The 23,264-nt window shown below is 41.7% G+C and overlaps 1 protein-coding gene across 2 annotated transcripts; it reads left to right on the top strand.

The window, feature by feature from the left end:
• Positions 1 to 2,593: 2,593 nt before the first annotated feature.
• Positions 2,594 to 22,693, top strand: pgfb (placental growth factor b). 2 transcript variants are annotated; one of them, XM_010897916.3, is made up of 7 exons: positions 2,594 to 3,390; positions 17,459 to 17,495; positions 20,616 to 20,812; positions 20,944 to 21,023; positions 21,153 to 21,182; positions 22,199 to 22,254; positions 22,389 to 22,693. In XM_010897916.3, the coding sequence occupies exons 1-7, from the start codon at positions 3,322 to 3,324 to the stop codon at positions 22,481 to 22,483; spliced, it is 564 nt and encodes a 187-aa protein (XP_010896218.1). In that variant the 5' UTR covers positions 2,594 to 3,321; the 3' UTR covers positions 22,484 to 22,693. The 2 variants fall into 2 exon arrangements, with proteins under 2 accessions (XP_010896218.1, XP_010896219.1); XM_010897917.3 differs by having other exon boundaries at positions 22,199 to 22,261; positions 22,389 to 22,494.
• The last annotated feature ends 571 nt before the right edge of the window (positions 22,694 to 23,264 follow it).

Below are 23,264 nucleotides of genomic sequence, written 5' to 3'. Positions count from 1 at the left end.
ATGAAAATAATAACATTACACACTGAATTAAAATACAAACGCAACATGCATCACGAGTGGGTGACTTGGCAGAGTTATGTTTAGATGACGTTTAAGTCTAAATGTCATCTCAGGGGTTGAGAAGCTCTCTGCACTCAATTAGTCCCCCTAGCAGGAGGGTCTCTGGCTATCTCCCCCCTAAAGGGCCCACCATGGAGGAAACGAGACCTACCCTAACAATGATGAATGGACATCATTAATGTTGTTCATCTGTTTACCTTTTTCTCTGCAATCTTGGAAAATGAGGGGTCATCAGTGAGAGGGAAATGTGCTTACTTTAGCACCCCGGTTCCTACAAGCCAGCCGTTTGGTCCACAGGACCTCAACAGCCACAGCAGTGTGTGCTGGGTACTCATTCACTACACGTTGACCTGGCGACCCTCCGCACTACATTCTACTGGGACACTCATCACAAGGCCCATTACTATGAGGTCTTGGTTTGGATAGTTATGGACTAGTTACGTCGTCTTAAATTCTTCTTTTCAGATGGGGAAAAAATGAAGAACATCTCTGCTGTCACTGTTATCCTATTACCCATTCACGTAGTAAGGAGGAAGCGCGATCATTCTCTATTCAGTACTCTGCCTAAATGTGATCGAGGAGGTCATTATGACAGGGTTTTTAAATATGGAAATAGGACCTGTTCTTTTTTTGACCGGTTCTCAGAGAAGAAACCACAGTTCCATCTTACATTAAACGTGCGTGGCCTTGCATGGAGGCCTTGCATGGGAGCCTTGCATGGGAGCCTTGCATGGGAGCCTTGCATGGGGGCCTTGCATAGGGGCCTTGCATGGTCGCACAGTCTGCTGTAGACTCTGGTGCCAATGTACTGCTGCACATAGGTTTGAATCAGACCCACTGCTCTTCCACAAATTAAGAAATATATATATATATATCTTTAAATTAAATGTTTAATTAGAGCAGGAATTAGACTTCCCTTTGTGTAAAAACACTGACAGGAATCAGCAGAGGAGCAGCTCTATACTGAGTATCTAAGTCAGTCCTCTGAACAAACAGCACAGGGACACTGTTGTTTTAAAAGCTGACCACTGTTGTCTTAGACCTCTTTCATCACAGATTTCAATTATTTTTCTTCCATTTCACGCAGATTTACATTGGTAACATGGTGTTCACATGCATGACTCATGTTAGGGACATTTCTGATTGTCGGTGTGATTGCATTGGATGGTGTCAGAAATGAATGAGTTATAATGTACATTTTCCCAAATTCAGCAAATGTATCCACTCTGAATTTGAGAAAACTGAAAAACCGCATTACAGTGAGTTACGTATTTTTCCACAATCGTAAAACATTGGATAACTAGAATTAAAGTAATACTAAAAAGAGGAAATATTATAGAAGCCCAACAGGTTTTAGCGGTGGTTCTGAAGGTGGAATGTAACTCCCTTTTATGTAAACGCACAGGAATAGTCTCCATTAAATAATTTGTCAGTCATTTCTGCACAATAATAAAGAGTACAACGTGTGGTCTAGCTTAAAGGTTATGAAAATACATATATAGAGACGAGTGTATGCAGTAAATTTGACTTGTAATTCTACTGCTCTCTTCAAGGGAAGTTCTTAATCCTCCATTGTCCATTTGAACTGACCCATGGTCCGCTGAGCCAGTATGGGTATTTAGGTGGTGGTAGTGGGGGGTAGCTGGGTCTCCTCAAAGTGTCTGAAATGTTTACAAACACCGTCATCCTAAGTGTGGTCTGTACAATAGTTCAGCACTGCAGGAGGAATGTGTAGAAGCCAAGTGAAGAATCCTTACATTCCTGAGCTACTGCAAACACTGGAGTCCCATACAGAAGATGAACTCTGGTGTCAACACTCAACCAATCTCCCTCTCTCTTCTCTTTCTCTTACATGACTAAACAGAAAAAGAAAGAAAAAAATCTTTATTGTGTCCTGGATCCCAAATTCTCAAGTAGATGGTTATTGAATGTTCCCAATAAACCAGGAATAGAAACGTTAGCCCAAATTACTGTTAATCCTTGAGTACTTTCAGGGACACTTGAAAGCTGGAGCACGGCATAGTTGGAGTCAGTAACCTGTGTTTCACCAAAGTATTTAGAAGAAAGAACTACTGTGAAACATCAATAATTAGATGCTCTTATCAAAACGCTTTTCTTTTGCATAACTCATAATAATATTATTTGTTATCCAATCAGCCACCCCAATATCAAACTGTTTCCATCATATATGGCAAGGCACAAATGTGTTTATATTGTGGATGTGGCAATCATCTGATGTCAATCCATTTTAATGTAGCCAATACTGTATATTTATGTTCAGAAATTACAGCTCAATGAGACCCTGATTGTCTAGCTTTAATTTTTGCGATTGTAACAATTAGCTATTGAAAATATATACAGGTAAATGATCTTGTCTGCATGTTTTCTATTTTGTTTCCATGTTGTTGTTTTTTTGCTGTAGGTTTACACTAAAACCTTTTTCTATTCTGAAAATGTAATAAAACGTTAATAAAAAGTATCCAACACCCACGTGAACACCGTGACCAAAGTTCTGGGAAAACTTGGTCTGAAGTTGAGAAGAAAAACTACTTCGCACGTGCACCAAATGTCTAACAATTGATGCGAGTTTCAAGAAGCTGCTTCCAAGATGAGAGGAGGAGTGTATAAGGGAGACCGGTAGAGAGATGTAGGGAAACTTGAGGGGAGGGGATGTAATGGGTAATGTTGAGAGGGAGTGAGAGGCAATTAGCGGCAAGTACGTTACTTTACCAAGGAAATGTACTGAGCAAGAACGAAAGACCAACATTCATATTAGCCAGATAACGAATTGTGACAGTTACTAGCTCTTGCGCTCATAGAAATTACATTTAAACCAAACTTCTGGACATACATTTTTGCGGGACTAGCTTGCTGATTTGTTGAACACGTTTTGCTTGAAATATATTTAGGAGGGAGGTTTTGTCGTTTTTCTCTGAATTTTAATAAATCGAGAAAGCAAATATATAATTATTTCCTTTTTTTGGTGCCTATTTACAAAAATATATTTCAACTTCAACCTACGTTCTGACAGAATTGTTTGGTAGCCAACTTTATCAGGTTAGACAAGAGCGATAGCCTACATGATGCGCTCATTGACTCACGGTTGTTGAAGAAGGAACGAGGGGAAAGTGCTTCGGCTGCAAATTATTTGGAGTGGAAGGTTATCACCAGAATCACTAGGCTACTCCGCTAATCTGCACTTTGGTGGATATCGCTTACATTCAAAAATTGGTCATCTGGTCTTCTGTCAAGAAACACGAAATGAAATCCTTCGCATCGTTTGTCATCCAGATAGCGGTGACGCTCCAACTTCAGCTTTCACCTGTTGAGGTAATGCCACTATGCTATACAGAACTCAGCACACAATTGTATTTTTTTGTAGAACTGTGTTATATTTAGTTTCTTAAAATACCAAGAAGAGAATAAATGGCCAATATGTTTGACGATGTGTCTCATAAATTAAACAATGTATCATTATGAATATTTTTATGCCATTATTATTATTATCCTGGTCTTGAGCTCTCCGATTAGTCTTTTTTCTTAACTGTTGATTCAGTTAGTAGAGCATTGTGCTTCTGACAGGGACGGGGGATTCAATTCTCATTGGGGGCCAGAATAAGAAAGTATGCACTCATTACTGTAAGTCACTCTGGATAAGAGTGTCTGCTGAATCACGTAAATGTCATATGTCCAACTGACTCAAAATCCTTTAAGACTGCTGTGAGATGGCTCATTGTGTCTTGAACCAGTGATCCCTTTTTGAACCAGTGCCAAGCAAAAACAGTTGAGTCATCATGAAGCGGAATGGAACCAACTGCATCTTCTGTGTCTCAGAATGTTAGGGTTTATCATACAGTTTCCAGACTGTATTTCCTTTGGGAATGTTATACAGGAGAGGGTGTAGGCCTATTCAACACATTCATTGATTGCTTTATGAATAGTCGCTGTGAAACCCTACCTGCCTCTGACCGCTTCCTCCTTCCCTGAGCCTAATTAAATACATCTGCCAAATATCAGTGTTAGAAAAGAAAACCATTGTCTCCAAACATCCACCTCCAGTAAGGTAAGGCAGGTACAGTATGAGTATCAGAGCCTTGTAATTCTTCTAGACGCTTAGAGACTTGGCAGTATCACTGGTCAAATTGGCACAAAGGTTCTGTAACAAGAAATTCACATCTCTCAGCACTTTTCACCTCACCTGCAACAGTACCCACTGCAATTTCCTCCCCATCTATACTCACAGCATTAAAACTGCAGAATGCACAATCATGGCTTGTCTGTCCTTTGTGTGCTCATTGTACGTACATGGTTTTAGTCAGAAGCGAACCCCAGTAGCCAGGGTTTTCCAGGGATCTATTAAGACTAAATCGTTCTGTGTGCTGTGCCTCTGTGTTGACAGCTGTAGTCTCAGAATGTGTGGCAGTACGTTTCAAAAAATAAAAAAGCCCCACTCAAGGTCAAGTGCCATCCTGAATTAGCACTTTTAAGAGGATGTGTCACAGGACATTGGGAAATGTGTCTGCTGTGAGTGCGGCACCAAACAATCCTTTCGGCCTCCTTTTCAGATGAGCCAAATCTGTCTGCACTGCAGCTAAGTCCCTGGCCTCTAATGTTTAATGCGGTACAGGCCTCCTCCCAGGGCCCATTCACAACCTTTGTCCCACCCATCGCAGACTGCCTGGACCGTTTGTTCTGAATGGAACGGCAGTAACTTCATTGTAGACGTTGTCTTTCTGCACTGAGACCTGGCTGCGCTTCGAAAGATGGTTGCATGTCCCTCAGAGTTTTCCATGCAACGCTTGAGGTCAGAGCTCAAAGGGAGAGGCTGCATGGTTGATGCCGGACTGGGAGTGTGGAAGAAGCAGGGGCTTGGACCACCATATCGTAACCTTTATCCACATGATCAGCTCATGGGCTGCTTAGTCAAAACATGTGGAGTGACAAAATCCAGTGCTCTTAACATGTATCAGGTTAGGCTGCTCTCCACAGAAGAGATAGGGAATGTAAACTACACAACCCTGACCAATACAGTAAAGGAGGCCATTAGTATATATTTTGTATCTCAGTTCTCCAAATGTCATATTGACATGCTGCAGCACTGGCTTTTAACTATGATTATAACGCGGTTCTAATGGGAGTGAGCCTGTGTAAAAGCTTTGTTTCCTCCGCTGTTCAACATGTTCAACATGCTGGGAGCAAACCAGCGGCCCCTCTGAATTCGCCGATAATACTCACGAAGCAATGTTAGCATTGGCCAACAATGACTGAGGCCATTGTAAAGTTTGGGAAACAGCTAAAGTACCCCAAGGACGTTATGGACTGAAATGTAACCTGTTCACAAAATGATCTGGCTAGCCAATTCACACTCAATGCTGTTATAGGGGATGCCCATGAATGATGTGTGTTTTCCCTCAGTGCTTTAGTGTACTGGTATAGTTCATGTTTTCAGATAATGTAAAATTGTTCAGTCATGTAAAACCCTCTTCCTTAAGTTATTCTAAGATTAGGCATCTTTCTGTCCCTTTTTGAAATACTGATATTCTGCTTTGACATGCAACAATACTTTCCAGATATCTCAAACAGTCGCCAAAGGAGGATTTATTGCCTACGGGGCAATTCTTTCTCCTCCCCCATTCCACACACTTCATGATAATTCATCATATGTACCATTTCTGAGAACTCCCTGTGTTAGTTTTTAGGATCACAATCAAATCATAACATGTGTTTTAGCAAATGTTCATCTAAACAGAAACGTTTAATCTTACTGAATGTGACATGGTACTTGAGAACTTGGCTTGACTGGGTAATGCCTTAAATAAGGCACTAAAACCTAAACAAAATGCTTTGGGCACAGTATGCTGTGTGAAATCATTTTTTTTAATCACTGGGGGAAAAAAATGCTTTGATTTACATCAGTCATTTGTTCTTGGGCAAACCTGTAAAAGCTTTGCACACCTGGTCTGTGCAATTTGTTTTATGTTATTTTTTTCAAAATATTTCCGTCTCGGTCATGGTGTTGGGGGTTATGACTAGACAGCAGTTGTTAAGTATTGCCATACACGTTAAGACAGATTGAAGTCAGAACTGTGACATGGCCCTATTCAAGAAAACATTCCAATAAAAATTCACTGTATTCTTGGTAAGAAACTTCCATGTAGATTTGGTCTTGCGTTGTTGGTTATTGTCCTGCTGAGAGGTGAATTCCCGTTCCAGTATCTGGTGTAAAGCAGAGACAGAATACAGGTTTCTTCTGGGGTTTCATCTTTAACTGCACCCCTTTCTATAAAAACAAATCTCCTTAGTCTAACCTGATGTCAAGTATGCTCATTCCAGGATTCAACCACCACCATGCTTGGACACTTCTCCAGTTGACATGTTTTCGTTTGTTACACTATTAGAGAAGTGCTACATTGCGTATAAAATGCATGGTTTAGAATATTGTTATCCAATATATATGTATTTTTTCCACTCTGTTTTGTAGGTAATTATTTCAAAGGCTGTAAAATGGGGTTTAAGTTTTCTCCCATCTCCATTATTTGGTGATATCTATTAGCAGTTTACTCTTTACTTCCAAAGGATGACTGAACCTATCCAAAGCCTTAGAATTGACTTGAACATACTTAAAGAGACATGCCTGATTATTATTAAGGAGGAATGTCTGATTATTGTTAAAGAAACATGTCTGATTATTGTTAAAGAGACATGTCTGATTGTTGTTAAAGACACATATCTGATTATTGTTAAAGAAACATGTCTGATTGTTGTTAAAGAGACATGTCTGATTATTGTTAAAGAGACATGTCTGATTATTGTTAAAGAGACATGTCTGATTATTGTTAAAGAGACATGTCTGATTATTGTTAAAGAAACATGTCTGATTATTGTTAAAGAGACATGTCTGATTATTGTTAAAGAAACATGTCTGATTGTTGTTAAAGAGACATGTCTGATTATTGTTAAAGAGACATGTCTGATTGTTGTTAGCGATCCACCAGTCTTTGACCTTCTTTATCTGATCTGTCCAGCTCCCTGGCCTTTGTACATAAATCTGTGCTTGAAATTCAATACTTGACAGAGAGACATCACACATGTTGTATTCTGATTTAGATTTGTCTAAAGAAAAGGTGTCAGAAGCTTATGGAATTACTATATTTTGGTCATTCTTAATAAATATATTTGTAAACATTTGTGAAATTAGAATTTATTTTGACATTAATTAATGCTTTGTTTAGATTAGTTGAGTAAAAAAAAAAGAACAATTAATTCCAACCCAAACAGTATGAGGAAAACGTCTCTGTTTACCTTTCTGGGCCCACAGTAAACCATTCTTCAGGCATGACAACCAGAAAAGTCCCCATTGACCATGTGGTTGAGGAGGCCATTATAAATGTCTGTTTCCAGCCCATGCTGTTTCAGGGTGGAGTGTTTTTCTCAGAACTCTGTGCACTCAATTGATGATGTTTTCTCGTCAATCTCATGTACAAAATGAAATGTCAGACTCACTGGTCAGTAAGTAAGTGTTTTCAAACCTGTTTCAAGTACTCTCCCTGCTCCTTTCTCAGGAACAAAGACACACCTAAAAAGGTCCTTGTGCTATGCATGGGTGTGTGTATGTGTGTGTGTGTGTGTGTGTGATAGAGGAAGAGTGTATGTGTCTGACTGTCTGCATCTGTGTTTGTGTGTATGTGTGTGTGCGTATGTATGTGTGTGTGTGTGTTTGTGGACATGTATATGTCAGTTTTTTCTCCGAAAACCATTAGAGACATTCACAGTGTTAGATCTGTTATCTATGTACAGATAGGAAGCACCTGGTCTTCACTTTAGAACAATGGTGTCCTGGCTGTCTCGCTATCACCCAGCCACTAACCCCAGCTAGAAGGGACATAATGCCTCATGTTTGCCAGTTGTGTTTCTCATATCCCATTTATTTCATGTTCAGTCATTATATGTATTATTAGCGCTTCCTTCACTGGGCACAGAGGTGTAACAGACTGACAGTTGTGTGTGTTAAATAGAGACTATAGAGCTGTGTGTAGCAATACTGACATCCTGTCTGCACTAACTGGGAATTTAGACTGGAGTTATACATGCATTCACTTTATTCCTTTTTTATGCACTTTTCTCTTTACGCATATTCTGACCCTGAGGAGAAAAATAACTTTCTCTAACAGAGGAGAGAGGAAAACGTGGCAAAGTGTTTCCTAAGGTTAGAGGGAGAATCTTGATATTTGAAAGTAGCTTTTGCAGCTGACAGAGATTAAGTTAGCGAGGAGTGAGTGAATCGACTTTTTGTTTGGTTGATGTTTTCCTCCATCTTGCTCAGCTTCCTTCAACGCAGTCACTTAGCTACAGAGCAGGAGGGGAGGGCCGAGGCGGCTTGAAGGAAAGAAGACAGTCAGAGTATTGGGATATGATGAGAGAAGGGAGTAGCACCAAAGGGAGAGAATCACAAGACAAGGGGAGAAGGGTTTAGCAGCTGAGATAGATTTTAGGATAGAACAGAGTGCAGCTGGGCCGAGGGAACAAAGATGGCGACGGTGCGTGACCATCTGGATATGGGCTGAGGGGATAAGGTTGGAGAACAGTGAAAGAAGACAAAGTAGTGATCATCAACTCGCCTTGTGAGTGGGTGGGGGACTTTTGTAAACTATTGCTGGAATAGTTTTTTTTTTTTGCTGGAGCACTGACTTTGCTGCTTGCTGCACTATTTAATAAAATGTACTTACTATTACTCTATTACTGTTCCACCTAGCTATGTGAAATGAATGAACTAACGGTGAACTAATAGTTTGGAGACAATACTCTGCTAAACAACCTATATGCAGAGCTATCTAAATGAGTAATCAATTGTGAATACAAATAGCATAGAAAAATTGTACATCACAGCATTTCTGGGAGGATGGTTGTGGGCCATTCAGTGATGAACTGGGCTATAAAGGCCTGTGCTGTTATTTAGGACTGGGATTGTATGTTTACGTCATTTGTAGGGATGTTATTCGGTGACACAAGACTTCTGGGAGGCTTCTGTAATACAGCATTTACCAAGTTGACAAATTTACCAAATTGAGAATGTCTTAGTTATTATATCTGGGCTTTTGACAGTGTTTTGTTAGCATTTTGTATAAGGTTAAATACTAGCCACTAATGGTTGCCACAAACACATGTAGCTGTTGCTTTATAATTTATTTCTTTAATTTGTAGCTTAATTATTTTGAATCATTCCATTCTGTTTTACAATTCTTTCCTTTTCTTTTGTTGTATATCTGCACGTGTGCCATCACTTTTAGTCAAAACGAAGATATAAAAACAGACTACAGCTTAACTTTGTGGTCAACATAAATGTTCTTGCGATTTGAATTTGCAATTTGAATACCTGAATACCCTGAGCTTAGCACAGAGGAAAGCGTAGCCAGACAACCCCCACCACCCAGCACTGTGTACGTGTGTGTGTGTGTGTGTGTGTGTGTACGTGTGTGTGTGTACGTGTGTGTGTGTGTGTGTGTACGTGTGTGTGTGTGTGTGTGTGTGTGTGTGTACGTGTGTGTGTGTACGTGTGTGTGTGTGTGTGTGTGTACGTGTGTGTGTGTGTGTGTGTGTGTGTGTGTGTGTTTGGAGATGATTCTGTGCAGGTGTTTCCTTCACATCAACACTCAAAGCAAAACAATACTTGTGACTGACCGTCTGTGTCACATCCAGTCAATTAGCTGATACTGAAGGGATGCAGCTATTTATATAGCTACCGGCCCGGTGGTTGCCGACCCAGCCATCCCAGACAGTTCACAAAGTAAACACCTGAGACTTTACACATGTTTGTTTTGGTGTTTCTGTGGAGTCCTGAAAAAATATTCCATTTCAAAAACATGGTTTACCTAGCCCTAAACCTAAAATTAATCCCAGAACCCTACCTTTGAAAAGTCAACACCAAACCTAGCCGTAAATATTACCTATAGCAGAATAGTGGAGTATTAATTTAGAATAAACCGAATTGAAAAGTCTGCTCTAAATTTAACCCTTAAGCATACAATAATGTTTTTCGGTATGGGGCAGGGGCAAAATGTGTCTTGTTTTAACATCTTTGTGGGGATTTCTTTGTTGGTTCTGTAAAGACACCCCCCCCCCCCTCCCCGCCCACACACACACGCACACACACACACACACACACTGCTAATTCCCAACCCAGGGGAGGGGTGCAATCGCAATCAGGAAATATGGATTTCTCCTTCCTTCTACTGGGGAGGGGACAGGAGAGCGGTGCTGCTTGGGGCAGCAGTCTGATCACCGGACTGTAATCTCCCATCTGGCCGTAATTTAATGTCGTTTACACAGGGTGTACAGCGTTTACTGTAATAAGGACCACAATTACCGTTAGTCAGCTTTATCTGAAGACGTGTGCGTGTTTACGATGGACTAGCCTGCTGGGGACCCTGAATCCCAGCAAGGATAGAAAAACAACAAGAGAATTTGACCTTGTGTTGACCCTTCGATGGTTCACACAAGGAAAAAGGCTATTTGCAGTTTAGGCTAAAATATATAATTGGGGTAATAGTTAAAGGTATGGGTTAGTGTTTGGGATTAAGGGTTGCATATTGTGTTAAGGTTAGGATTTGTGGTTTGGGATAGAGATAAAGGAAGGTATATATGGCCTAATACGACTCCCTTTTTGCTCTGAAACCAAATCACACCAGAGTTGCTCACCATATGAGGTAAAACCAATAAGGCTGGCAAAGGTGCAAAACAGGGGCAGTGATTAGATAGCAGCTAAGCAAATAAGAAGTAATGTCAAATTGTCCGGTTTGAAAATGTATTCCAGCAATTCGCCCAAGGAGGAGTTGACTTTAGGGATGACCCGTGGGAGGTATCTACCAGAGCACCGAGTTCTGTTAGTTAAGCTGATACCTAAGAGAGAGCTGAGGTAAAGAGGGGATCTTCCCTCAGAGGGACCTGTAGATAAGATGGTCCCAGTGAGTCTGCCGCTGACTGCAGTGAGGGCCACTTTACCAGCGTGTCAAGATAACAATGAGTACTGTAGGAGGTTGGTTACAAGGCGAATGGCTTTGGGGTGAATTATGTTTAAATTACTGGGGTGAGTATTTGTGGCAAGCCTGTAAATCACATCACCAAAGTCCAGGACTGTCAGGGTGGGTCATTTTCACAAGAGCATGGTTTGCAGTGTGGGTAAAGGATGGTGAGTTCTCTGTTCCTCTACCAGACTTTACAAAAATGTGCTTATTAGAGTTCAGGTATAGTTTTTCACCCTCTTTGAAGAGGGGAATGTCCAATCTAGAGGGATTACAGACAGTTGTAGAGAGAGGTTGAGCAGACTGGTGATACGGACTACAGTGATAGAGTCAGATAGATTTGGGAAGAAGGAATCTAGATCATCCAGCCTTGCAGATTTGTAAGGATCAGGATGTTGTAGCTCCACCCGGACCTCATTAACCTGTGCTGGATGAAAGAAGGAACGGAGGGAGTTCTGGAGGAAACTGGGGAAAAGCTCTACATAGAATGGGAGCATCAGTGCCGGCAGCAGATTTAAATGAGCAGCCAGATAAACCAAAAGGGTTATTAAAGTACTCAATCATTAGGGCTCTATCAGAGGAAACTCTGTTTTTGACTTTGGTGCCGTCGGCAGTAGATAGGATTTCTTTTATTTCCCATTGATTTTACTGTCTCAGAGTTTTGGTGAGGTTCCAGACCAGGGCATGTTTATTAAGAACAGTGAGGAAAGTATTTTTAAAATAGCACAAGGACTCCTCAGCAGAGTCGGATAAGGCTGGTTCTATGCCAGTGTATAAAGGGCCAAATAGTGTAGGAAAGCCTGTTCTTTGAAGTGTTTCAAAGGTTTGACAATAATCAGTGGCATTTGACACAGTTAAAAACAGGCAACGATAATGATTTTTGCAGAATTGTAGCGGTTATCAATGAGAATGCTCTTGTTGTACCCTTGTTTCTAAAAATTGGTTCTTGAATACACAGACACGACCCAGTCGTTAGCTCGATGAAGTCTATATACATGAATACTACTCACTATCAGCCAAGACATGAGAAAGCATACATTCATTAATATGAAATGTAAATATAAATTAAAACATGTCAGCCATCTAACATTAAATGGTTGGCTATTTTGTTCTTTGCATACTGTGGTATAAGCAGGATAAATACCTCTGTTACCTTGTTTTTTACCAATTGTAAAAACAAGGTAACCATTACTTCCTGGGTAATATACAAAATGTTGTTGTTTATCCTTTACATGTATCACTGGAATGATTGGTGATGAATAAATACTGGAGATATTCATAAACAATACAAAAAAACTTCCTAGAAAACCTACTCTGATCCAAAACAAAAAATTGTTTTTAAATACATGGCTACAGTGATTCATAAGTGCATTTTTAGACCTGTTTAATAAAACACAATCCTATTACATTACTACACTCCAAGAGGATCTCCAGGGTTCCTTGAGTAACCACTCATGCTAAGAGTATTAGAATATACATAAGGGTTCTGGATGTTTCCAGTATGTTCCTGGGAGACACAAGGACACAACTGCTCTCCCCCTGCCCCATTAAGAAACGTTTGCTCTTCCCTCACATTTTTTAGGAGACCATTTTCCGTGCTATCTAGTTTTTTTAATCATTAAAGTTTGTTTCATCTGTCAGATAAATTGTATTATAAATATATTGCATATACTGCTGAGACATTTCTAATTTCCGTGGGCTTTGGTTTGGTCTGGTTCAGGGAATGCTCTCTGATCATGGCGCAGTGTTTTCACCACCCTAGGACTCCAGCTGCACACTGTCAGACCCACAGGGGACTGCTGTCACTGGGACCATGTTCACCTAATGTATACAAAACATAGCGCTGCTTCCCCTTTCAGCCAGTAGCAATTACAGCATTACATCCCTCATTTAAAAGCCTTGTAATAGATGGTGATTGTCAAGGACTTTGTGGAGTTGAAAATCTATTGCGTAAGTGGAAAAGTACCATGTCAATGATCAAGTAAATGGTCACTTTATCTGTTTGTTGTGTGTGTCTCTTGCGTTGCTAATGACTGACCACTGGTCTGAAGTTTAGAGCCAAGCTCAACATTCAGCAAGAGACCTACACCATGACAGACCGACACCATGACACAGACCTACACCATGACACAGACTGACACCATGACACAGACCTACACCATGACACAGACTGACACCACGATACGAAACCATGACACAGACCGACAGCATGACACAGACTGACACCATGACACAGACCTACACCATGACACAGACTGACACCACGATACGAAACCATGACACAGACCGACAGCATGACACAGACTGACAACATGACACAGAGCTACACCATGACACAGACCTACACCATGACATAGACCGGCAGCATGACACAGACAACACCATGACACAGACCTACACCATGACACAGACCTACACCATGACACAGACTTACACCATGACACAGACTGACACCATGACACAGACTGACACCATGACACAGATCTACACCATGACACAGTCCGACACCATGACACAGACCGACACCATGACACAGACTGACACCATGACACAGACCTACACCATGACACAGACCGACAGCATGACGCAGACCGACAGCATGACGCAGACCAACACCATGACACAGACCTACACCATGACACAGACCGACAGCATGACACAGACTGACACCATGACACAGACCTACACCATGACACAGACTGACAGCATGACACAGACTGACACCATGACACCTCTGAGCCTGGGTCCTCTCTAGGTTTCTTCCTAAGATTCGACCTTCATAGGGAGTTTTTCCTAGCCACTGAAATTCAACACTACTGTTGTTTGCTCCTTGGGGTTTAAGGCCGGGTGTCTCTGTAAAACATTTTGTGACAACTGCTGTTGTAAAAAGCGCTTTATAAATAAATATTGATTGATTGATTGACACAGACCTACACCATGACACAGACCGACATCATGACACCGACCGACACCATGACACAGATCTACACCATGACACAGCTTCAGTTCTGGCGTTTTGGGCTGGGGCATCTCAGGAGGGACGCTGTTATGCTTCATTGGACTGGATCCTGAGGTGGGGCTGGGATGTTGGCTATTTTTTCTTCCTGACCCCTGCTCTCACTGACCTGCAGCTCATCTAGGGTCTGACACAATGGCGTTGCCACAGATTAAGGGCAATTACATTTTTGCTTCCCCCTTCCATGTCTCATTCCTTAAAAGTTCTAAGGTACAAGATATATATTAGAGTGATATTATGTGCTGTTACATTTTCTAGAATGTACTAAGGCCATCGCAGGGATGTTTTGAGGCTGGCGTGTGTCTGTTGGATATCAATTGCTTTTGTTCCACTATGACTGACGTGATTTAAGATGGGTTCAACATCTCAAGTGGTCCTGTTACTATGCTACTTCTTTCTTGTTTCTAAAACGAATGCCTCTGAATCTCTGGCCAGCACACAGTGTAGTTTACTTTAGACAGTCCAACAGGACAGACAGACAATGTAAGCTAGTGCAGGGTAACCTCCACCATTACAACCACTCTCAGCGGAAGAAGCGGTCCTTCTTATTTGACCATGTTGCTATGATATGCCTTTGATGTGTCTTATGAGTAAGAATGTTTTATTTGGCAAAACCTCCAGCAAGTCAAATTAAAGTTATACACAGGGGGTTTGCTGAACAATATTATCTCTGTTTCATGGGACTTTTTATCTTTCGATTCCAAAGTTATTTCAACAGTCTCCCATTATCTCCTGGAGTAAGGAATCAAAATAATTTGTATTTTTCTGTAGGCTGTAGTCTGTACCAAAATGTTTTCATTGTGGTTGTAATTAGCAGTAGGCTGCTGTCATTGCCATAAATCAAAAGAGCAACTGGTCTCCATTTTGTCTTATTTTTGCTCATTACACTTCCTGTCCTGCCTCCCACTTTAGGCGTCAACAGAGAAGAGGTTAACACTGATGCAGGTCAGCTGTGTGGGTGACAGAAAACAAACGATCTGTAGTGTAGGAGTCTGGAGTATATACTGCACGAGACACTAGGACAGGCTACTGCCCAGGCAAGCGCTTACATCTGCCCAAGGATGAAACAGCAGCAGAGACAGTTGTTTTAATTAGACGCAGGAGAGTAAATCATTATCTGTGCGTATTCTCTGTATAGCAGGCCTGTTCTTTAATGGAGATGACCCTGAGTTTCCAGATACATGACATTAGCAGTAACAGACAGCCCATCCAGTGAAGAGGACTGGAGATGTGAAGGGATTACCATACACATTGCTCCAATGAATACAGGGCACAGTCTATGATGGGTTAAACTGGACTAGCTTGAACTCTGCTGCACCTTTACCATGCTAATAAGAGAATGAGAATGGCATCTCTTTGAAATCCGCCTGCCCCAAACAGTCTACTGACAGACAGACCCCCTCCAGCTTCCAGTCCATTGACTAACTCCCTGAGTGCTGTACTCAGCCTGCTGCTTCTAAAATCCCCCAAGGAATTCTTCTGATATTCTTATCAGATATAGATCACATAGCTCTGTGGGTCTGCTGTTCAATGCCCATTTTTACAGCACATAACCTAAAATGATGGAGGCTATGGTATCTTTGCCAGTGAGGTCTGCCTCAGGCTTGCTGTGGGCATAAGACTTACTGTAAATATTTAGAAATTCTGGTATGCCTAGAATAGGAAAAGACTAAGAAAGGTTGCCCAATTCATAAGTCATCTTGGAATCAGACAATGCCCATTATTTTAATTACCCCTTAGTCAAACTCTCTCCGTCGTACCGACTTCAACACACAAGACGTCAGAAATTGCTACATGAGGATCCTCATGTAGCCCTGCTAATCTGCCAAGACATTTGGGGGCAGCTCACTCCTCTGCTCACATCCTCAGAAGGTGCCAAGAGGCTGCCTCGTCATGTCGAGACTCCAGGCTTACCCCAGGCTTGAAAAATTCACTCCAAATCCGCCCTGCTCCACCACACACCTGAATGCACACCAGAACTGGGCCAAAAAACCCTTGTGTTATGGCAGAAAGTCGTCTCCGAAACTAAATGAAAACCTAAGCAAAAGGAAGGCCCAATTCATGTGCCAATTAACTCTAGAAGGGGATTTCTAGTATGACTGAGGAATTGGTAGACAGGGAAGACGTGAATCAATGCCTTGCATAATGGGAACTGGCTTCAACAGTAATGCTGAGGAATAGCAACGAATGAGGAAGGAGGTGTTAGGTGAGACACCTAGGAAAAAAGAGCCAGAAACCTTCACCCCTTCACATACAGCTTAGGCCTGGCTGCCACAGGAAACTGAAGTGTGTGAGCCAGGCGGCTGCTGTCATGACAAGAGACAGATCATCATTCTGAAAGTAGGACATTCCTCTTCATTCACATTCTTTGGACAGCTGACAGCAGCAAATCAATGACAGCTACTATACACACTGACTGACATATTCTGGTCCACAACAGGAAGGGAGGCATTATGTGATGATCAATTTCAAAATCATAAATATTAAGCTATTCCATGTCACTTTCATGTCTCTATTTGCTTGTGCAACTCAAACCTGTTTATGACAGATTGAGGAAGCAGGTTGTTGGACACCTGTCTATCCACTGGTCCTGCTTGAGGATATTTGACCAATCTGAGGTTTCTCTTCCTGAGCCATAGAAATGGAGTCATCCAGAGGTTTTGTTTTATTCCAGCCCAATGAGGAACACATACTGTTTATCATTGTATGATGGGAAAAGTCAAGACAGAAGGGGAAGCCGCCAATGGGAAAATAAATAAAGAGCTGAATCTTACACCACAGGAAACAGATTTTGAACCTAAACAGTTGGGCACAGAGGGGAATGTGATGTATTAAAGAGTCTGGATCTGGGGCTTGTCAAAGAGAGATTTCCGTTGAAGTCATCATGAAAAAACAGCTCCTGCTGAAATACCCAAATTAACCACTAGAGGACATAGCAGTATTACATTAAATTTTTCCATTTCAGTAAATTAATTCAGACAATAAAGCAAAATTGAAGTCATGCCAATACAATGGCTTAGTATTGTATGACCATGATTCCTAACTAGGGGTCCCTGGGCCCCTGGGGGTATTTGGCATGTGTAAAACACACATGAGCGGGTTCTTCAGGTGTATTCAGGGCAGAGCAAAATTCAGTTTCTGGCACAGCAGCCCAAAAAGTTTTGTATGGTGCTCTTTTTAAAAACAAAATCATTAACATGAAAATCGTAATGTACTTGTGTTGCTCCCAGTGGCACAGTTCATGTTACCTGTTCCCATTGTCTCAGGTAGCTGGTATGAGGTTCATTTGTCCTAAAATGAATGATTCAGTCCAGGTGTTGTTTTTGAAACCCTGTTCTCTGTTCTTGTCTGTTTTGTTTTGCAGAGTACTTCCTTATCCAGTGCAAACAGCACAACTGGAGGTAAGAATATTCTGAGATTGTCTACACAAATATGTATCATGTATTGCACAGGTGTCAAACCGGTTCCACGGAGGGCCGAGTGTCTGCAGGTTTTCGCTCTCACCTTGTACCTGATTGATTAATTAGTACACTAATTGGTTAGTTTCTACCCCCACCTGGTTGTTCAGGTCTGACCTGGGAACCAATTTAAAGGAACACGTGGCCCTCCGTGGAACCGGTTTGACACCCCTGATGTATTGTATGGTAAACGTGAACTTAGGTTATCAAGTACCCTCCCTTCATACATATTGTCTAGCTGGCCAATACCTTTGTGAAACAGAGAGGCTCTCTGAATTCCTGTCTACCAAAATGTCAGTAAAAATTGCCTTTTCAGGAAACATTTCTAAGAATAAACGGTGACCATATAAAACAATACTGAATTGTTTTTCGGAAACAATACCGCAACAATCCTGCAATTTCTATCTGAAAGAGGAACACTCACTGTTAAACTGTTACGGCCCACATCGTTGTACTGTGAATTATGGGGTACATGTGGAAAGACACAAATTACTTCAGCATTCAAACCCCTGGATCAGAATGTAGTTATCTATTAGCAGTGTAAATATAGATATTGCTGAAAGGCATTAATTGAAGTTATTTGATTGCAGTGGAGGAAGTCAGGGCTGTTATCAGCTCTAAATGGTTCAGGGTTGAGGGACAAGCAGCTAGGGATTACCCAAGGTCACAGTTCTCCCCCAGCTCTCAGAAGGGGTAATGCAGTGGTAGATGAATGAGGTACTGGGGACATCCCTGTAACTCATTCACAGGCATCCTCTCTGTACTTATCTTCTGAATGTAATTTTAATCCCTGTAAAACTATGTGTGACTTGATGTGCACTCATTCTGCAAATTGAAACAACAGCAAGAAATAGAAAATAGCTTGAAGTGATTGCGTGAAGTTAGACCAGCCTTTAGCTGTATCATCCGACTCTGCTTTTACCCATCTCTTCCCCACTTTTCTATCACCCCTCCCTAGCCTGGCCTGGCTCCCACTAGCTTGTCTGCTTTTATAAACAGCTGTTTTGGAACCAGGCTCCATGCAGTGACCCCAGGGTCAGCTAGATCCCTGAGGGGCTTTTGGGGCAGCCCAGCTTAGTTCAGATCAGTTCTGCTCCAGGCAAGTTCTGTTCATGGACTTTTTTCCAACGTTTGTCTTCTCTGTCCTCTGTACGGGCAAAGTTGGCCCTTGTTTTTCTTTACTGACGAATGTTATGGGGACACTTTAACACATATGCTCCCACAGGAAAACTCATATTACACAAGAAAGAAAACAGGATATACACCAATGTTTTTTATGTTTAGCACCAATTAGATGCTTGTCCTGAATTTCTTGGAAAGGATCTGCCAGATGGATTTGTTTCTGCCCTGGCACACAAAAACACACTGTAGTTTGTGAGGATAGGCACCTAAGCAATGGAGCAAGCAGAGCAGCTCCTCCCTTACTTTCAAACTAATGGTGTAAATGGTTTGATCCAGTCTATATTGCAAACCTCCCATCATGACCACAAGATTAATGGTTTTGACAACTCATAACAATTTCCTTAGCTTGTCTTGACATTCCAACAGTGCAGCTGGTAAGCACTAGCTAGTTACACCACCAGTGTCTATCCAACAATAGCACCTACCAAGGAACATTCAAGGAAATGGTTCATATATTGTTTTGTGCTGTCGTTATAGTTGAGCTATGGTTTTACATGCATTTTGTGTGTTTTCATATAATAATTTAAGCAGTGAAATGTCATTGTCTATAGATCAGCTGTTTCTAACATTATTATTATTTTTAATTCACTAAATATTGTGGCTCAAATGTGTTGAAAGTAATACCCCTATAATTACTATAAACAATATGGATTGTTTTTATTCCTGTACCTCTGATAGAATATTAGCTTAAAATTGTTGTGGTGTTCTTGCACCTACATTTAAAACACAGAAAGGCTGGTTGCCAAATTTAAAGGAAAGATCATGAGCCAAATCTGCACTAAGCTTTCACATACACATTTCTGGTTTTGCTATCCTGGTGGTGACACCATTTTTTTCCCCTTAACCATACAGTAACTCTAACTATAACCCAAACCTTAACCCAAAACACAGCCCTAAACCTAGACCTATTTCCTAACTCCGAATTAAAACCTTTGCGTTAACCCTAGCTGCATTCCTAACCTCTTGTAACTTTTTCCCTCAGCTTTAAAGTTCCTTTTGCCTCACATCGTATGGGGAATTGTCCCCACACTATCTAGTTCTACTTCTTTTACTATTCCTGTGGTGCATTTCCATGCTTAAAATCATAGTATATAAGAAGGACACATGCCTTAGCCAGTTGGTGTGAAATCTCCACAGGTTGGTGTCAGAATTCAGCTGGATGTTGTAAAAACTCAGCTGGAGAGTGAAAGATCTCAGCTGGATGGTGTAATAACTTAGCTGGTTGTTGTGAGAACTTAGCTGGATAGTGTGAGAACTCAGCTGGATGTTGTGAGAACTCAGCTGGATGGTGTGAGAACTCATCTGGATGTTGTGAGAACTCAGCTGGATGGTGTGACAACTCATCTGGATGTTGTGAGAACTCAGCTGGATTGTGTGAGAACTCAGCTGGTTGTTGTGAGAACTTAGCTGGATAGTGTGAGAACTCAGCTGGATGTTGTGAGAACTCAGCTGGATGGTGTGAGAACTCATCTGGATGTTGTGAGAACTCAGCTGGATTGTGTGAGAACTCAGCTGGATGGTGTGAGAACTTAGCTGGATGGTGTGAGAACTTAGCTGGATGGTGCGAGAACTCAGCTGGATGGTGTGACAACTCTGCTGAATGGTGTGAGATCGCTGCTCATTGAATGGCACAGTGAGTTTAGAGACTAGGCTATTGAGGCTCACTTGTAAGACCCTCTACATTCCTGTTCAGCCCTAGCCATCTCTCCTCTGGTCATAATCAGCCTGGATGGAGGATGTGGTTTGGGCAGTCACGGAATTGTTGCTCATCGGCCCTATCCATACTGTAGGCAGCTTTCTCCCCCTTTCTACTCTCTGCTTTCGTCACAGATCCCTCTACTCTCTCTCACCCTTTTGTCTCCCATCTGTCCCCTTTCTCAGTGTTACTGTTCCAGGAAGTGTGGGGCCGTAGTTTCTGCCGGACCATAGAGAAGCTGGTGGAGGTTGTCCAGGAGTACCCCGGGGAGGTAGAGCACATATACAGCCCCTCCTGTGTGCCCTTGGTGCGATGTGCAGGCTGCTGTGGGGATGAGTATCTGGAGTGCCATCCCACTCGGACCTCCAATGTCACCATGCAGGTAATAGGGCCTGTCACCCTGAGGACAGCTGCCTTGTTGTGAGGCTGTAGTGTTTCGTGTATGAGGAGAAATTGCCCTTTTGGACAGCCTCGGCCTCAGCAAAATGTTCAACCACTCATCTTCATTCGCAGCTGTTGAAAATCAAGCCGGCGAAGCAGGGTCAAGAATACGTTGAGATGACTTTTGTAGAGCACCAGACATGTGAATGTAGGTAAGAGACAAGAATACATCATGATTAATAAGTGTTGGCGGATGTGAACTAGTGGCATTGTAAAAGCCTCAAATATAAAATGATATTCCTGACTTGTATATGATTTTTCTGTTGTTGTTTCATTCTCAGAATCAGGAAGGCTGTTGTGAAAAGTGAAAGGTGAGCATATGTACTGACATAATGTCCATTGTAAAGTTGGAGAATTGGTCATTAAAGCTTGCTATACACTGATGAGCCAAAACAATATGACCACTCACAGGTGAAGCAAATAATGTTGATCATCTCATAACAAGGGCACATGTCAAGGTCTGGGTAGATTAGATGGTAAGGGAACAATCAGTTATTATAATCAACTAGTTGGATGCAGGAGAAATGGGCAGGAGTAAATTGTCTGACAAGGGCCAGACGATTGTGTCAGAGCATCGGCAAGGCTTGTGGCGTGCTCCCGGTCAGCTGTGGTGAGTACGTACCGACATTTGTCCGAGGAGGGACCAACTTCAAACCGGCGACAGGGTGATGGGTGGCCAATTTTGATCCATGCTCTATTTCCGTCTGGTCCGAACCGACAACAGGTCTACTGTGCCACAAGTCACAGAAAATGTAAATTATGGTTATGGGAGGAATGTGTCACAAAGCAGACCGGTCATAGTGACCATGATGATCCCTGTCCACCATTGAAAGCCCCTACAATGGGCATGCAACAACGGAACTGGACCTTGCAGCAGTGGAAGAAGGTTGCCTGGACCAGGTACAACCCTTCATGGCCATGATATTCCCTGATGGCAGTGGCCTCTTTCAGCAGAATAATGCACAATGCCACGCCACGCACATTGTTCGAGAATGGTTTGAGGAACATGATGAAGTGTTCAAGATGTTGTACTGGCTTCCAAATTCCCCAGATTGCAATCCAATTGAGCATCTGTGGGGTGGGCTGGACCAACAAGTCTGATCCCTGGTGGCTCCATCTCGCAGCTTACCGAACTTGAAGGATCTGCTGCTAATGTCAGATACCACAGGACACCTTCAGGAGTCCATGCCTTGGCGGTTCAACAGGTTTTGGCAGCACCCAGAGAACCAACAACATATTAGGCAGGTGGTCATAATGATTTGGCTCATCAGGTTTTGTATCTACAGTATTTTATAGATCCGATCATATGGCTAATGTCTTTCTGCAGAAGGAAACAAAGAGGAAGAGGAAAGAAAAGAAAAGACAGACAGAGAGTTAAAGATTGTGAGGAGTGAGTAATGACATCTGGAAGATTTAGCTAGATGTATGTCCATCAGCCACACATTTTCCTTTATATTTTTATTTACAGTAACAATGTCCAACATTTTAATGTGTTATTTATCTTGTTTGTGTCCAAGGTGTCAGCCCCCTCGTAGGTAACTGCAGGAGCAGCCCTACACCTGTTGCAACCGGAATCTTTATTTATTCCAATCCCTGCCCAGCGCTAACATAATGAAGAGTCTCTCTCCACCTAGTGACTCAAGCCACTGGGTTGTTATGGTGACTTACAGGCCCACCTGCACAAGTTGCTAGGTGAAAACAATACCTTGGTCACTGACCTGACAGACAGTTCTGTTGTTTATTCTGCAGTTGTTTTAGTTACTGACCATGTAAAAAAAAAGATAAATATGCCTATTTATGAATAAATGTTCTTTTCATGCAATTTCTATGTTGTTTCATTAAATCTTTTAGACTAACCCACCATTCAAATACTTGTGGTCCTCTGATAGCAAGTAGGTTCTTAAGCAACTCCTGTTCCTAGTCATATTTCACATTGTGTTGTGATATAAAATAATGAGTATTGCACAATCATGCACAGATGCACTAGTACAGTTAGTACTAGTTTTATGTGGAGACAAGGATGTACTAAGTGCTCAGTGAACAGCAGCAGCTACGTGACAAAGCAGGACTAGTAGGATGTCTCCCTCCAGTGGTTGCTAAGGGCGTTTTCTGAGAAATGTATTTAAAAGACAGGTTTGTTTAGGATGAAGTATAGAATTATATTATTTATGTAGGTACAGTAATGTATATCAAAATTATGTTTATATTATAGTAGTACACGGCATGTGTTAGTATGCCTCTGTGAATTTTCAGGATTTAAATAGAAATCACGTACCTACAAAATTAATATACTGTAGCCTACTGAATATTTAGGCTTTGCAATACTCTGTAACATAACGTGTAATATTCATGTTAGTGTTTCTCTACCATTGTAAATACAGGCACCAAGACAT

This window comes from Esox lucius, chromosome 15 (genome assembly GCF_011004845.1).
Source record: "Esox lucius isolate fEsoLuc1 chromosome 15, fEsoLuc1.pri, whole genome shotgun sequence".
In the NCBI taxonomy this organism is placed as follows: domain Eukaryota; kingdom Metazoa; phylum Chordata; class Actinopteri; order Esociformes; family Esocidae; genus Esox; species Esox lucius.
Note: the sequence above shows the minus strand (reverse complement) of the source record. Positions and strands in the feature narration are given on the sequence as shown.

What these genes read in the sequence shown, in the direction of transcription:
- pgfb (XM_010897916.3), top strand. Translation starts at nt 3,322, where the DNA reads ATGAAATCCTTCGCATCGTTTGTCATCCAGATAGCGGTGACGCTCCAA. An exon ending in TTCAGCTTTCACCTGTTGAG is followed by an intron (nt 3,391 to 17,458) that starts GTAATGCCACTA and finishes TTTGTTTTGCAG; the next exon opens with AGTACTTCCTTATCCAGTGC. An exon ending in CCTCCAATGTCACCATGCAG is followed by an intron (nt 20,813 to 20,943) that starts GTAATAGGGCCT and finishes CTTCATTCGCAG; the next exon opens with CTGTTGAAAATCAAGCCGGC.